General features: G+C 42.8%; 1 protein-coding gene across 3 annotated transcripts in view; it reads left to right on the forward strand.

Moving 5' to 3' along the window:
• The window catches only part of IFNAR2 (interferon alpha and beta receptor subunit 2), a 29,942-nt gene extending 12,645 nt beyond the window's left edge, over positions 1 to 17,297 (forward strand). For all 3 annotated transcript variants that reach the window (XM_081326446.1, XM_081326448.1, XM_081326447.1), the window contains exons 3-11: positions 1,628 to 1,669; positions 3,247 to 3,370; positions 4,710 to 4,796; positions 7,114 to 7,227; positions 12,334 to 12,506; positions 12,977 to 13,119; positions 14,043 to 14,205; positions 14,412 to 14,530; positions 16,197 to 17,297. In XM_081326446.1, the coding sequence (XP_081182572.1) occupies positions 1,628 to 1,669; positions 3,247 to 3,370; positions 4,710 to 4,796; positions 7,114 to 7,227; positions 12,334 to 12,506; positions 12,977 to 13,119; positions 14,043 to 14,205; positions 14,412 to 14,530; positions 16,197 to 16,814 (1,583 nt within the window). In that variant the 3' untranslated portion in view covers positions 16,815 to 17,297. The remainder of the gene's footprint in view (positions 1 to 1,627; positions 1,670 to 3,246; positions 3,371 to 4,709; positions 4,797 to 7,113; positions 7,228 to 12,333; positions 12,507 to 12,976; positions 13,120 to 14,042; positions 14,206 to 14,411; positions 14,531 to 16,196) is intronic.
• Positions 17,298 to 17,366: the final 69 nt, after the last annotated feature.

Consider the following 17,366-nt stretch of genomic DNA (forward strand, 5'->3'; position numbering starts at 1 on the left):
TCAATAAAACAAGGAGTGTACATAGAACAATATCGGACCTCTGAAAAGTATAAGCATGCATATGTACTCAGTACTTGGTTTGGGCCCCTTTTGCAGCAATTACTGCCTCAATGCGGTGTGGCATGGAAGCTATTAGCCTGTGGCACTGCTGAGGTGTTATGGAAGACCAGGATGCTTCAATAGCGGCTTTCAGCTCTTCTGCATTGTTCAGTCTCATGTCTCTCATCTTTCTCTTGGCAATGCCCCATAGATTCTCTTTGGGGTTCAGGTCAGGTGAGTTTGCTGGCCAATCAAGCACAGTAATCCCACAGTCATTGAACCAGGTTTTGGTGCTTTTGGCAGTGTGGGCAGGTACCAAGTCCTGCTGGAAAATGAAGTCAGCATCCCCATAAAGCTCGTCTGCGGAAGGAAGCATGAAGTGCTCCAAAATCTCCTAGTAGATGGCTGCGTTGACCCTGGACTTAATGAAGCACAGTGGACCAACACCAGCAGATGACATGGCTCCCCAAATCAACACAGACTGTGGAAACTTCACACTGGACTTCAAGCATCTTGCAGTGTGTGCCTCTCCATTCTTCCTCCAGACTCTGGGTCCTTGGTTTCCAAATGAGATGCAAAAGTTGCTCTCATCAGAAAAGAGGACTTTGGACCACTGAGCAACAGACCAGGTCTGTTTTTCTTTAGCCCACGTAAGACGCTTCTGATGTTGTTTGTTGTTCAGGAGCGGCTTGACAAGAGGAATACGACATTTGAAGCCCATGTCCAGGATCCGTCTGTGTGTGGTGGCTCTTGATGCACTGACTCCAGCCTCAGTCCACTCCTTGTGAAAGTCCCCAACACTTTTGAATGGTCTTTTCCTGACCATCCTCTCCAAGCTGCAGTCATCCCTGCTGCTTGTGCACCTTTTTCTTCCACACTTTTCCCTTCCACATAACTTTCTATTAATGTGCTTTGATGCAGCACTTTGGGAACATCCAACTTCTTTTCCAATTACCTTTTGAGGCTTTCCCTCCTTATGGAGGGTGTCAATGATGGTTTTCTGCACAACTGTCAGGTCAGCAGTCTTCCCCATGATTGTGATTCCTACTGAACCAGACTGAGAGACCATTTAAAGGCTCAGGAACCCTTTGCAGGTGTTATGGCTTAATTAGCCGATTAGAGTGGGACACTTTGAGCCTAGAATATTGCACCTTTTCACAATATTCTAATTTTCTGAGATTGTGAATTTGGGGTTTTCATGAGCTCTAAGCCATAATCATCACAATTATGGCAAATCACAGCTTGAACTATCTTGCTTTGCATGTAATGAGTCTATCTCATATATTAGTTTCCCCTTTTAAGTTGCATTACTGAAATAAATGAACTTTTGCACGATATTCTAATTTTTCGAGTTTCACCTGTAGGGATAATACACCTGTAATCATCCTCCTTGAAGATGATTGGATCTCAGAGCTGCTTATGAATTGTTTTCTGTCATGAAACTACTCAGTAGCAAAAGACCCACCCACCCCCGGGTATGAATCTCTGATGCTAAAATCTATTTTATATTAATTTTTCCAACCATCTATTTATATACGATCAAATTATTGTAGTGTTTTTCCTAATATTTGTTTTGTTTAATTTACAGTATACATCAGTGCAATAACTTTGACTTTTAGCAACGTACTTGGTAAGTATTTTTCATGTCCTATAGAGAACGTGCTAGAGATGAACTCTTATTGATAGCAACATCCCTGAAAAGTGATATAAATTCTGTCCATCGATCTATGTAAAGTTATGCCAAAGCATAATTTAGTGTGACATATCTAAAGATCAAGCAAGCCTCTGCTTCACACACATATCCCCTACTCTGTTTTAACATTTTCTTGCATAGCTGAGAGAAAATTTTTGGAAGTGTTTATTTTTAGATTTTTTTTTAAGACTGCTGATGTTAAAATGAGCCCACTTTAAACAATAGATTTTAAAGCAGCATTACTTAAATTAACCAAATTTAATATAACCGTAATCTCATGATTACAGGTAACAATCCAGTGTTAAAGAAAAATGCTGATGGAAATGAGGGAACCCACAAAGCTGATGCTTAATTGAACCCTTCAATTAAGAGGCCTATCAGGGCTTTCTGTTCCATTCATTAAAACTACATCAACTTCATCATCAGCAACAACAGTATGATGCTGGGAGGCTGCAAAGTAAATCACCACCCTCCAGCATCATCCTTGCCTCCAAGAATTCCTTGGTCTCCATATCAGGCCCTAGGTATTCTCAGAAAATAAACATGCTGATTGATTGCAATCTAATGCTTGATTTAAATTATATCCAACAAAAAAATGGGGGGGATAAAAGTACATTAAACACACCAGGAGCACCCTGGGTGCTTAATGGGGTGGGAGAAAGCACCAATTTGCATTATGGCCAATGGGATGTTTTGCAACTGTTTATATCCATCATTGACTCAGTCTGAGTTGTTCGTCACAGAAACCCAGGGAAATTTCATTCTGCTTGAAACCTGTGCTGCACTGTGCTAATTTCTCCTATTTTCCAAAACATTTTTTTTTACTATTTCAAAGATAGCTCTTATGGCCTCCTCTTCCCCCTTTCCTTTTTGCAGGCTTTTGCATGCTTCTTACTTTACAAATATATAACAGTGACAAACAGTCTGCTTGAAGCATGAGGTAAGGGGCAAGATAGATGACCAGTTTTGGATCTGCTAGTAGAACCATCAGGGATGCGGTAGCTCAGTGGGTTAGGACGCTGAGCTTGTCGATCAGAAGGTCGGCAGTTTGGCGGGTTGAATCCCGAGTGCTGCGTAACAGAGTGAGCGCCTGTTACTCGTCCCAGCTTCTGCCAACCTAGCAGTTTAAAAGCACGTAAAAATGCAAGTAGAAAAATAGGGACCACTACGGTGGGAAGGTAACAGCGTTCCGTGCACCTTTGGCGTCTAGTCATGCTGGCCACATGACCACGGAAACGTCCTCGGACAAGCGCTGGCTCTTCGGCTTTGAAACGGAGATGAGCACTAACCCCTAGAGTCGGAAATGACTAGCACGCATGTGCAGGGGAACCTTTACCTTTACCTAGTAGAACCATCAAATTGTAAAGAAGGGCAGCAGGAAGAAAAATCTAGGCTTAAGCTAGGAGAGAAATAGACATGGCATGTCCTAATACATTTGTACATTCTGTTTGTATTTTCTTCCTTCATGAATATAAATATACAGTGAGAGTTTTGTTTTTTGTTTTTTGCACAAGAAACATCTGAATCACCATTCGTTCTGAAAATGAAAGCAGAGGAATTTGAGTACATTTTATCATGGGAAGCTGGAAATAGTTCAAGGACATCAGCATGCTACACAGTGATGTATACGATGAAAAGGTTCTTATCTGTTTTCTTTATACATATGTATACTTACAATTTGTGAGTGTTTATAAGTAATCACGGTGGACAAAGCATTATTTTAACACAGGTGCTTAGATACTGCTTCAATAAAAATAAAAATAATACAAATGTTTAAAAGTCAATACATTTATTTGGCACATCTTTCGTAGAGGCAATTTGATCAGATGGGATATTATTTTTTATAGATACAGAGTAAAGTTGGGGAGTGGTTATCATTTTGTGGACAGAGGCCACACTTAATATTTGGCAATGGCCAAAGAGCATGGGATGGTAATGCAAAGTAACCAGGCTATGACACATTTGAATGGTGCCATACTTTTCTGTATTTTCCTGAATGTAAGATAGAGTTTAAAGAGGGTTCTTTCTTAATTCTATAAAGCCTATTATTGGGAACAGTGGCGTAGCGTGGGTTGTCAGCACCCGGGTCAAGGCAAGTAATTTGCGCCCCCTAACCCGCGCTCAGCGCTGCGCTGGGCGGCCGCTGCACTGTCCCTCCCCCAGATAGTCCCTCGCTCTCTCTCCGCACCGCACCGCACGCCTGGCACCCCCCCTCCACAGTGGGCGGCGACCCAGCGGCTCGGATCGGATTCGCACAGCCAGCACTGCAGTGAGAGAGAGTGAGTGAGCCAGGCAGGGGCAGAGAGCTGCGAGTGCGAGCGCGCCCCCCAGATGTTGCGCCCGGTGCGGCCCGCCCCCCCTGCACCCCCCACGCTACGCCACTGATTGGGAATACAATTCAATATTATTAGTTTCCAGACTGAAAAAGATAGAAAACTGTGAAAACAATTTTCAGCAAATGGAGTCAGAAAGGATTCTGAGTGCTGCATGTACTTGGAGTAATAATGCTATCCTGTATGGACCTAAAACCAAATGAAAATATTGAGGCAATATAGCAATGGAATCCTTGGTGTATTCAAGAGGTCAAATGAAAATAAGTGACAAAAATTGCATTATGAGATGATTGATGCAAACCTGTGACCTACAGTATATGCTTGCATCCAACACTGAATGCAATATTCCTGTATTGTGAATATTTTCATCATCACAGTTTTTACTAAGTGCCTATAAATTAAAGAACATCAGTCTGTTATATTCAGTTAAAGTATGTTTGCAAAAATCTAGTTATCACTCAATTGGCAATATGTTCTCATTTTATATAAATAAAATAAACCAGTCAGTCATTACTGTTAATGGCAGTAATCAGCACTTTTTCCTAGTTGATGGAGATAAACCTAGACCAAATGGGTATATTTGTTGAATGGCTGGGAAATTCGATAAAATGGAAGGGAAAAATGTCTTGTTTTATTTTCTTTAGCAATTTTGGCTGTAATTTACTTACCATGGGAACAGAGTTGAAATCAGAAGCAAAAGGCCAGGAACAAGTTAATTCTTATAACTCCAGGCAAGTTGAAATGTGTTTGAATATTAGTACCTCGGGTTGGTAGTTGGGTTGTTGGTTTGACCTCCGAGCTTGGCAATTTGGTTGCAAACATTTCATCTCCATTCAGGGTGGGGGGGACATCTTCAGTGCGTTTTCAATTGTGCTTGTCTGTGAGAGCACTGGCCTTTAAATACCTTTTTGTATGATGTAAATACCATTTTGTGTTATGTCCGTCCACGAAGACTCAGAAGGACACAAGTTTCATCTAAACAGGACCATAGTTGTAACCCAACCGAAATTGAGAGAAAGAGAATTCCTTGAAGCCTGGTTCTCCACCAACAAATTAATAAACAGACATCAACCCAATCTACCAACCGCTGAGAATGAAAGAACTACTTCAACCGCAATCCCAAAGGCAGCATTTAAAAACAAACAAACAGGCACCCCACCACACAGCAACAAAAATCACAACCCTCCACAAGAAATTGGACCACGTCACGACCACGACAGCCAGCCAAACAAACAACCCGAAACCAGATCATGACTCAGAGGCAACTGAACAAACAACAGCATCTGCATCACATAGATGGTACTTAAATACCAAGACTATGGCCCAGCAACAACAACCAGCCAAACAGCCCGAAACCAACATCCACACCAATTTACATCACACCAAAAAGTATTTAAAGACCAGTGCTTTCACAGATTAGCACAGTTCAAAAGTGTACTGAAGATGTCCCCCCGAATGGAGACAAAACATTTGCAACCAAATTGCCAAGCTCAGAGATCAAACCAACAGCCCAACTGAGTTGATGCTCCTATCTATATTTGTCCTCTTTTGTTTTACTTCATTATACTCCACTGTATAATTTTTGTCTTCCTGCTTTCTATGTTGTGAAACACAATCTTTTATAGGAAAACACAATAGGCCAATGAATGCCAGTTTAAAGATTGTAATGTGTCTTAACATTTCTACAATGTTTGCTTTGGAGTGAGGTGAATTTGAGGCTTAGAATTAAATCAGGAGCATTGTAGTATAGGTGTTAAACCAGGGGTCTTCAAACTTGGCCCTTTTATGACTTGTGGACTTCAACTCCCAGAATTCCTCACCCAGGCACGCTGGCTGAGGAATTCTGGGAGTTGAAGTCTCCAAATCACAAAAGGGCCAAGTTTGAAGACCCCTGTGTTAAACGAAGCAGGGAAAGCCAGGTTTGTGTTCTCACATGACCATGAAGGTTTAGAGCCAGCTCCCCTCTCTTTTAACACACTTCCTGAGAGGTTGTAGTATAAGAACAAAGTAATAGGAGACTCCCATGTGCATCATTCTGAGCTACCAAAGATAAGGCAGGATATAAATGTAATAACAACAATAGAATTAAAAATAAAATCAAAGGTGGTAGGTGTGAAAATATCAGCCATAAATTTCATTATATATTGTTCTGTTCTACTTGGGAAGATCAGATTTAATGCTTTTTTACTCAATCTTCCCCATTTTTCTGCTTCTGTTACATTTAGTGCTTGGGGTTTTAGACAGGTAGTGGAGTACACGTAACCTGTTCCTGAATTTAAACTGGGTTCACATAGTGCACTGATCCTTAATTTTAAACCATAGCCTGTGTCAAGTTATCCCCCAAATAAAACCAGTTCAAAATGTCTTAGTCAGTAAATTCATTTAAACATTGTTGTGCTCTACTTGGTGTCTCCAGAGGACGAAACCTCCAGGAATGGATCTGTCTCTACCTAGAATATCTTCTTGCCTTGCCTTGCTTAGATGTGTGATGCCCCTTGCACATGTACAGCAACCAGAAGGAGTGTACCAGTTTGAGGGGGAAAACTGTCTTAGGTTGTAGAACAGGGGTGTCAAACTCAATTTCATTGAGGGCCGCATCAGCATTGCGGTTGCCCTCAAGGGGCCGGGTGGGTGTGGCCTGGGTGGGCGTGGCCTACTGGGTGGGCATGGCTAGAGTGTGTATGGCCTACTGGGTGGGCGTGGCCAGCTCTACATCGTTGGCATCAAGGGTGCCTATGGGGGCCTGGGCAGGAGTGGGACAGATCTGAGGGTCTCTGGCAGAAGGACGGTCTCTGGGCCGGGGCCAAGGCAGTGGGCGCCATTCCCTCACTGTTTCCAGGATGGCTTCACGGGCCGCATGAAACCACTTCGCGGGCCGGATTCGGCCCCCGGGCCTTGTGTTTGACATGTCTGTTGTAGAACAATAAGGAAGATTCTCAGAGGACTCTGATGTCTTTATGGACACTAGAAAATGGGATGATTTATGGTTCTTTCTTTTCGATGCTTGCATTTCTATCACAGACCTTCTCTCTCTTTTTCCCCTACCAGGTCTCAAGAAAGCCAGGATTCAGAGCGTCATGTTATGGGACCAGGAAAGCTGGCTACTTGCCCAGCTTTCTCAAAAACAGATGCACAGACAACAGTGATGAACCAAAATCTAAGGTGGAAGATAGAAAGAAATTCTCAGCAGCAGATGCCCAGTAAAGGCATCTGAGGTTCTAAAGGACCTTAAACATTTCCACCGAAACCCAGAAAAATTCTGAGAGAATCAAAGAGTTGGGAAAAAATACTGACTCACTAGCCCTAACCACCCAAGTGCTTTCCCCATTATAAGTTCCAATGAACCTCAAGTGAACAACGGTTGATATACCTCCTGTATGGTACATAGTTAAACCTGGCGTCTTTTTCAGTGCATATTTATTATTTATGTGCACATGTTTAAAATTTCAAAATAAGAATATAGCAGGTTCAGAAGTTTAGAACCTTTCCACTCAATATTTTGTAAAACCTCCTTTCAAATGTTTCCTGTAATTAAGAAAAACTTTTGAAATCCTCTCCCATTCTTCCTTTCAGAATTTTTCTAGCTCAGAAATATTCTTGCATGATTGATTTGGAAGTGTATTTCAGACTGTTTTCTTGCTTTTACGTGTGTAGGTGTACATACCGTACTTGCCAGATGTCACATTTATAAAAATATCAGGGAAGGATAGAAATGTTACCAAACTCTACAATACTGTGACTGTCTTAAGTGATACGACCTGGATACGACCGGTCGCCATGTCCCTTACTTCCCTTAAGGACGGGCCCAATTGTTGGGACCCTGAGAGGTGTCTGGGCTTAAATAGGGGCCTCTGGTGGAAATGCATTAAGAGGCCCCTTGTATGTTTTTAGCCGGTTGTTTTAAAGGGTTAGGGAGGGGTGGGAATGGGAGGGAGGGGAGGGAATCGGGGAGGGTTTTATCAACCGGCTGTCAGTCTGGGCCTCCAATAGTTCCCGGTGAGATGGGGTTGGGGGTGTGGGCTTTTGGTTCCATTGGTATGGGGGTGGGGTTGAAAATCCCCACGACGATTGGGAATGGCAGCAGGCGGTTACACGGAGGGCCGTATCAATATCTGGGACCGCGCCCCCGCTATCTTCGAGCGGTGGCGTGTTCCGACCCTCCGGTTAGTACCCTTGTATCCGGGGGCGAGGGGGATCAGGACCCTGAGCTCAGACTGGTGTATTTCAATGCCAGATCCATGGTGAACAAGGCTCCCCTCGTCTGGGAATTGATCGAGGAGGAACACGCGGATCTGGCATGCATTACGGAGACCTGGTTGGGCCCAGAGGGCGGTGTCCCTCTGGTTGAACTTTGCCCTCAGGGTTTCTGTGTGCTACACCAGTCTCGGGCTCAGGGCAGGGGCGGTGGGGTGGCGGTGGTTATACGGGAGACCTTATGTCCGCGGGAGACCACCGTTGTCCAGATAGGCGGGAGTGAGTCCCTTCTCATGAGATGTGGCCCTCGGGCTCAGTTGGGTCTGTTGCTAAAATACCTGGCACCCAGCTGTGTGGCAACAGCCCTGCCTGAGCTGCTTGACACCCTCTCAGGGTTGACGGTGGAGTTTCCCAGACTTATAGTTCTGGGCGACTTCAACCTGCCTTCCTGGGAGAGTCGTCAGAGTTAGCTCAGGAGTTCATGGCTTCCATGACGGCCATGGACCTGACCCAAGTAATTCAGGGCCCGACTCATGGGGCGGGTCACACCCTTGACCTGATTTTTCTGTCTGGACAATGGTTGGATGATTTGGGAGGGGGCTCGCCATCTGTTGTCCCCCTGTCATGGTTCGATCATTATCTCCTGCGGCTGGTCTTCCATTGTGCCACCCCCCGCTGCCGGGCTGTGGAACCGACCAGATGGTTCCGTCCCAGGCGCCTAATGGACCCAGAACGGTTCCAGATGGTGCTTGGGTCCTTACCTATCTCCCTCACTCACAGCCCGGTCGATGCCTTGGTTGATGCCTGGGAAAGGGCGGCTACCGAGGCACTTGACCGTGTTGTACCCTTGCGACCCCAGACTCGGCACAGATCCCGTTGGGCTCCATGGTTTACTGTGGAGCTCCGGGAGATGAAGCGTCGGAGACGGGGTCTAGAGAGTGGTTGGAGGTCCACCCGGTCTGAACCTGACCGATTGCGACTAAGAGCCTTTACAAGGTCTTACCTCGCTGCGATGAGGACGGCGAAGTCTAATTACTTCGCTGCCCTCATCACGTCCGCAGATAATCGCCCAGCCGCCCTGTTTAGGGTGACTCGCTCTCTCCTTAATCGGGAGGTGAGGGAGGAACCCTTACAGGGTCGGGCTGAGGAGTTTAGTCATCATCTGGTGGACAAAATCGCTCAGATCCGGACCGGTTTGGACTCTGACTGGGCAGAGTCTGGCATGGAGGAATCAAGCGGTCTTGAGCATGTTATCTGGACTGAGTTCGACCCTGTTTCTCCCGATGACGTGGACAGGATTATGAGGAGACTGAGCTCCACCACTTGTTTACTGGACCCGTGCCCCTCCTGGCTGGTCTATGCGGCTCGGGAGGAGACACGAGGCTGGTTCCAGGCAGTAATAACTGCTTCCTTGAAGGAGGGTATCTTCCCCGCTGCCTTGAAGGAGGCGGTGGTGAGGCCCCTCCTCAAGAAGCCTGCCCTGGACCCGGCTGTTTTAAATAACTATCGTCCGGTCTCCAACCTTCGCTTTTTGGCGAAGGTTGTTGAGAGTGTGGTGGCGCATCAGCTTCCTCTGTTCCTGGAGGAAACTGATTATCTGGACCCATACCAATCGGGTTTCAGGCCCGGGTACAGCACGGAGACGGCATTGGTCGCACTGGTGAATGATCTCTGGCGGGCTTGGGACAGGGGATGTTCCTCTGTCCTAGTCCTTTTAGATCTCTCAGCGGCTTTCGATACCATCGACCATGGTATCCTACTGCGGCGTCTCAGTGGGTTGGGAGTGGGAGGCACCATTTTACGGTGGTTCTCCTCCTACCTCCTGGGCCGCTCGCAGTCGGTGTTGACGGGAGGGCAGAGGTCCGCCCCGAGGTCTCTCGTTTGTGGAGTCCCTCAGGGGTCGGTCCTCTCTCCCCTCCTGTTCAACATCTACATGAAACTGCTGGGCGAGCTCATTCATGGTTTCGGGGTGGGGTATCATCAGTACGCTGATGATACCCAACTTTTTCTTTCCACCCCGAACCAACCCAGTGATGCACTCGACGTGATGTCCCGTTGCCTGGAAGCGGTCCGGGTTTGGATGGCGAGAAACAGGCTTCGACTCAATCCTGCCAAGACTGAGTGGCTGTGCATATCGGCATCTCGGATAAACCAGGTTGTTCCACCACTAATGATGGGGGGTGAGGTGTTACCCCCCGTCAATAGGGCTCGCAACTTGGGTGTCCTCTTGGATTCACGGCTCAATTTTGAAGATCATATAGGAGCCGTGACCAGGGGGGCTTTTGCCCAGCTTCGTCTGGTGCACCAGTTGCGGCCCTATCTGGACCAAGATGCCCTACGCACAGTCACCCATGCGCTTGTGACCTCCCGGCTAGATTACTGCAACGCTCTCTACATGGGGCTGCCCTTGAGGACCACTTGGAGGCTTCAGCTGGTGCAGAATGCAGCTGCGCGAGTTGTTATGGGAGTTTCCCGATACTCCCGTGTAACACCTCTTCTCCGTGAACTGCATTGGCTTCCGGTTGCCCTCCGGGTGAGATTCAAGGTGCTGGTAATGACCTATAAAGCTCTAAATGGCTTGGGTCCGGATTATCTAAGGGAACACCTGCTGCCGGCATCAACTTCCCATCATCCTGTGCGCTCCCACAGGGAGGGCCTTCTTAGGGTACCGCCAGTTAAGGAATGCCGGAGAGTTATTCCCAGGGGAAGGGCGTTCTCTGTGGGCGCGCCGGCCCTTTGGAGCCAGCTTCCCACGGAGCTTAGGACCGCCCCCGACCTTCGCTCATTTCGTAGGGACTTGAAAACTTGGTTTTTTGAGCTGTCTGGCCCAGACTGAGGGGTTTTAATTATTTAATTAATGGGGTTTTAGTTAAGTTCAGGGATTAATTTAATCTTAGTTTTAATCGATTTTAATTTTATGTGATGTATTTTAACTTTTAATTTTCCCTGTAAACCGCCCTGAGTCCTACGGGAATAGGGCGGTATATAAATTTAAATAATAAATAAATAAATAATAAATGAATGTGTGTGATACTCCCCAAATAAAACTAAACAACATGTAATGCCAAAGAAACAAATGAAACTGTTGTGATTCATTAATATTTTGATAAATAGTTAGGCACAGGGCTTGAATCATCTCTTGAAATTTTCTCTGGGTTTTGCTCCCCATTTTCTCTGCACAAACCTGCTGCAGGCTCGTCCAGACAAAAATACATAGGTTTGAACACCCATTATGCCTCACCAGCTTAAAAAAGTCAATTGCTCTCTAAATTGATGCCAATCTTCCAGAGGTCATGACTCATACTTTGGCAACAGCTGGGTTAAGGAAAAAGAATAGTTAGAAGGAAAATTAAGAAAAGGGGAGGGATAAAAATGGGTGCCCTTTGAGCTGAAAGGAACAGATCACTAGCTCTGGAAGAAGGAAAAGAGATGACCTAATTAGGCATTGCAAAAAGTGTTAAATTCATCAAGCAGCCCTCCCAAATAGCACTTAAACTTCAAGCTAATTTTCAAAAGCAACCGTGCTTTCCAGGAGCAGTGCAGAGTATTTGCACCTCTTGCACATTGCTTTGTTTTTAATAGCATCTGTTGTTCTTAACAATGAATGTTAAGAGGATCTTCTCAAAGATACAGTACTTACAAGGAGATCAGGAATATTTCTGAGCAAGGAGAATGGGAAAAGAATCTAAAAGTGAGAACAGAAACATTCTCAATTATAAGAAACAACAAAGCTGTTATTTCTGCCAAAGGAAGTGTTAGAAAATTGGAAGGGTCTACTACAGACTTTTGTAGCTGCCATATTTACTGCTTTATCATTTTGAATCTATGCACACAACTAGTAAGAGTACATTGAAATTTGCAGAAAAAAGCCGTATTTAACTATGCACCATGTAGAGATTCCATCAACTATGAATTAATTGAAACATAGAATTTTACCAGGGTGCCTAATCTTGCATAGACAACTTCATATACATCTAATTTGGGCCCAACAGTTTGGCCAATTATATATTTCTTTAGAATCACTGTTTTCTTACTGGAAAAAATGTATTCTTTCTTGTTTTTATATATTAATAGAAAATCAGACTTCAAGACAGTCCAGGAATGTACTAATATTACAAGACCGTTCTGTAATCTAACAAATGAATTTGCAGATTTTTGCCAAGGAAATGCATTTATTTTAGTACAGCAAGAAACCAGGAATGGAGTAAATTATTCAGATATTCTATCATTCAGTCCATATGGTGAACGTAAGTAATTTCTTTCTTCCTTTCGTTTGAATCATGTATTTTCACTGAAATCTCAAAATTATTTTCCTTTGGGAAAATAATACTTTTTTGTTCATTTGTCAAGCAAGTTGGCCTTAAAGACCTTTATATCCAGTTATACTATACATTTAAGGAGATTTTTAAAAAGCTAGGCTAGAAGTTAAGAGTAACAAAAAGGATCAGGTTCTATATTCAGGGCTGAGTTTCAGAATCAAAGTTGACATTGATGATTAAAGCAAACCAATAATAAAACATTAAAAAATAAAAGTATTGTACTGTGTATGTGTCTTTCTATTGAAAATATTATTTATAATAATTCATTAGGTTTGATTAGAAACCCTGTAGGACTTCCAAGATACTTATACTTTAGAATGTTATTTTTGCTAAGATAAAAAAAATCTGGATTGCCAGCAAATAGTATTGATAATTTCTTTTATTTATGTTTTAACCAGGATGCCTCAAGCCACCTCAGTTTAATATTTCTGTTTGTCAAAACTGTGTAAATATCACAGTGAAACTTCCACCCCTATTGCTTAAAATTTATCACAAACTTAACTATAGAATCACAGTGAAAACATCTGATGTCAAGGAAAATGTAAGTGATTATTAAGTAAGGTCTTAAAAATATCAAACAGAATTCACTTTATAATTAAGAAATGTGCTAAGTTTTTTTTGCTTTTATAGTATTATCTATCTCAGCTTCAACTGTGTTGAGCTCACATCATTTTCAGCCATTGTGACCTTGGTTTCTTCCACAATTCCAAAAATTATACTTCAGTGTTTGTATTCTAAATGGAATGATGGAATCCAGATGGACAAGTTTCCTTTGTATGGGTTCAGAGTGCCAAATGAACTTGATGGATTGAGTTGTTAAGACTAATATAGAAAATCTATTGCCATACTAGCATATAAACCCACATAATTGAGTTAAATTAACAGAATATAAAAAAGCAAGATAGCATATTGACATTGCAATGTCATACAATTCAGAAACACGAATTACAAAAAAACTATTGTTGCCATTGCTATTATGATTGTTCTAGTTATAAATAATGGTATAGTAATAGTACTGGTATTTAGAGCACTTCACAAAATATCTCAGTATTTGTCTAACCCTCATATAGAAAATGACATTCTTAAATAAAAAAACACAATGGTACTTTGGTACTCATAGTTAATTGGTTCCAGGGGCACAGTGAGTACCAAAAACAAGGAGTATCAGACAAATTTTTCCTGTAAGGAATAATGTAGTGACTCACAAGGCAGCCAGAACCAACAAGTTCTAGCTTGTGCATTGAGTACTAAACAAACAATGAGTACCGGGACAAAAGTTTTTGTATCAAAGTGCATTGAGTACCAAACTTGATGAGTTTCAAAGCCATTGCGTACCGAGCTACCACTGTAAGTGCAAAGCCATACCTTGATTCCAGGTTAAAGTGGAGTTTCATCAATTCACATCATTTAGCTTTATCGTTTCAGTGCTTTTAAAAACAATTCACTTTTTTTTGTCTTTTACAGCGTATTGATAATACAACCGAACAGGATAGTTTCTTCACTATTCTTGAAGATTTGCATCCAAATAAAAATTATTGCATTGCCGTTGAGGTGTCTAACAATTTTAAGCCCCAGTGCACTTCCACCATTCCAAAATGTATTATGCTTGACTCCGAAAACAGACAAGGTACAATGAATTATGAAACAAGGAAAAGGAATGAGTCAGAACTTGTTTTATTTTGTCACTAAAAGACTAAACATAGAATTCATTTAGCATTTCAGTATCTATTACGTGATTAAATTACAGTTCTTCATTTTCCTAACAAAACCAGGTAATTTTCTAATAATCTGTAAATGCATTGTGGCTTAATGAAATATATTTTTAATCTGCAGATTATATTATACTTTCAGTCTTGGCTCCATTAATGCTATTCGTAGGGTTAGTCATTGTGGCTTACCTACATAAGACTGGTCGTATTTTCGTTAAAAGGAAAATATCACCAAATGCCTTGGTAAGTAGTGTGGCAAAATACTTTCAATTTAAGATCGGTATGTGTTCGGGCAGCTCAACCAAAGATGGTAAAAGGGGTTCCCAGAAGAGGCTAAATGACCCTTACACTCCACTAAACATTCCCTATATTCCTTGTTCTTCGTAGACTTGTGGTGATGTAGCTTCTTCATTACTTTAAAGACTATTTCTATCCTAATGGCTGTAAGACTCCTCTTCATTTTAGTCTTATATGTTTACATATTCAGTTAATGTGCCAAAAAAGCAGCACTTTTTAGTTTGGCTGTATTGCTTCAGGACCTGATATACAAGTCAAGAACCTGCACAAGATTTAAGAAGGGTTCTTTACAGTATGTAACTTTAGAGTTGATTTTGGAAGCAAGATTAATTTGCTGTAAACAGCCCTCTGGTAATCCAAGGGAATCTTCTTTTAAAATAGACAGATTGTGTTGCTGAGGCCAGTGGTGGGATTCAGCCAGTTTGCACCACTTTGGCAGAACTGGCGGCTACTTTTTTGTTGCCCAGGCCCAGAATGGACTTCCAGAAGCGGCATCCACACAGAGAACCAGTGGTTCACATATTTGAATCCCACCACTGGCTGAGGCTAAATGAAATTCCCACTAATTATTCTGTGCTGCCTCTGGTAATAGATGTGGTTAAACATCTACATCAGACATGAGGAAATGTTTTCTGTCCAAGAGAAATCCAGCTCTCCTTTTAATTGAAGCGGATTACACCAGGGTGGGGTTTGACAGTAACATTAGCAGTGAAGCTGAATGGAAAGTCCTACCCTCTGATATCATCCATCTCTGTGCCAGAGGGCACAAGGTGCGTCTGAGTGAAAAATTGTATATGTCACGTGCTTTCTTTCATTTATGAACAATATATCAAACAAGATTACAAAAGCCATCTCTGCCTTCCTACTGGGAATATAAAGCCTCATTGAACTCTCTAGCATGTGCCATCTCATAGCTTTCTGAAGAGAAGTGAGGAATTGGGGCCCTGGTTGCCAAGAGGTTTGCTGAGAGCTTTTATGTCCATTTGTTTAGCATATTTTTCCTCACCAGGAAAGAGGGAAATAGGAACCTGTACCTAGTTACCCACAAGGGAATTCAGGGCAGAATTAAAGAAGAAGAAAGAATTTGACATCCTCGGGAAGGGAAGTTTAATGTTGTTGTTAGCTGCGAAGTCGTGTCCGACCCATTGCGACCCTATGGACAACGTTCCGCCAGGCCTTCCTGTCCTCTACCATCTTCTGGAGTCCATTTTAGCTCACGCCTCCTGCTTCAGTGACTCCATCCAGCCACCTCATTCTCTGTCGTCCCCTTCTTCTCTTGCCCTCAATCTCTCCCCACATTAGGCTCTTCTCCAGTGAGTCCTTCCTTCTCATTAGGTGGCCAAACTATTTGAGTTTTAGCTTCAGGATCTGGCCTTCTAAAGAGCAGTCAGGGTTGATCTCCTCTAGGACTGACCGGTTTGATCGCCTTGCAGTCCAAGGGACTCGCAGGAGTCTTCCAAAGCCGAAAGGAAGTTTAATAAAGACCCACCATTAAAGATACAAAGAAGCAAAGAAATACTGTATCACTAGTGAAAGGAATAGAGTATATTACTCTTTTGAGGGCATCTCTGAATGTTTGTGCGTACCAACATTTGTTTTGTTTTTTTCCCAGAACATCAAACCTAACATGGCTTATTCAGTCTTTGAATTGGATCGTGATGAAGTTTGTAGTCTCCAAGTCCAGGAAAGTAACATAGTGCAACAACACAGTGAGGATGAGAACAGTGAAAGCGATGATGAGAGTAACTTTGATACCAAATGTGGCACCTTTAACAAGATTACACCACTCTCTGATGTGGCCATCACTCAGAAGCTGTTCACAGGTTGCTTAGCTCCTACAAATAAAATAACCAGAACTTTAGCAGAAGAAAATCAGAATGATATTGACAAAGGCAGCCCAATTCCCCAATTATATCCTTCGGAAGTGAATTCTGCCCATGCAGCAGAATCAGAATGTACAGACTGCTTAAACGTAGATTTAAATACCGTGAAGCTAGGAATAGCAAATAAAAAACTGGATTTTTCTACATTTGACCATAAAGATGTATTACAGTTGAATGAGTCTTGCATTTCTGATGCATTTGAACCAAACCATTCCACTGGCATGTCAGATAGTCAGAACTTTGATGTTCAAAGTGCTCTGTATTCATGGGAAAATCTTAGTGCCTCTGGAGAAAGTGAATCATCTTATTCAGAAACAGAATGCACCAGTGGATATATGAGAAGATGAATCCACAGAAAGTGATACAGCTTCCTCTTCCCCCCTCTTTGAAAGGCACCTTTGGGGCGGGGGCAGTAATTTAGAATTGATAAATATTTAACTATTTCTTCATTCCAAATTAACCCTAAAATGATCTTGAGATTCACTTGAACAAGAAACAGTGTCGGCACCCTGTCTGCATTTATATTGCCTATGGACCTTGGTTCCTATGGATATCAAAATATAATGTGATTACATAATTTGTTGCACAGAACTGGAGCTACAGTTTACACCAATATTGTGATTGGCAAAGATGATTTTTTTTCCTATGGTTGCGTGTCCCACCCCTTCCAAATTAATGCCTTCGTGATGTGCTCTAGCTGGGAATTCTAGAATCTGCGCCTCCAGCGTATCGAGAGGAAATCATCAGATCTGGACTTGACTTCGCCGTCATGCAGCCAGCGCAGATACTTTTCCTGCTGTTTTAGAAATGCAAAAAATCAGTTGCTTTTTCTTGAGTTGTATTCATTCTTCTGTTTTTAACAACCTTCAACTTCATAGTACATTGTTATAGGTTAAATT

This window comes from Vipera berus, assembly GCF_964194415.1.
Source record: "Vipera berus genome assembly, chromosome: 4".
NCBI lineage: Eukaryota > Metazoa > Chordata > Lepidosauria > Squamata > Viperidae > Vipera > Vipera berus.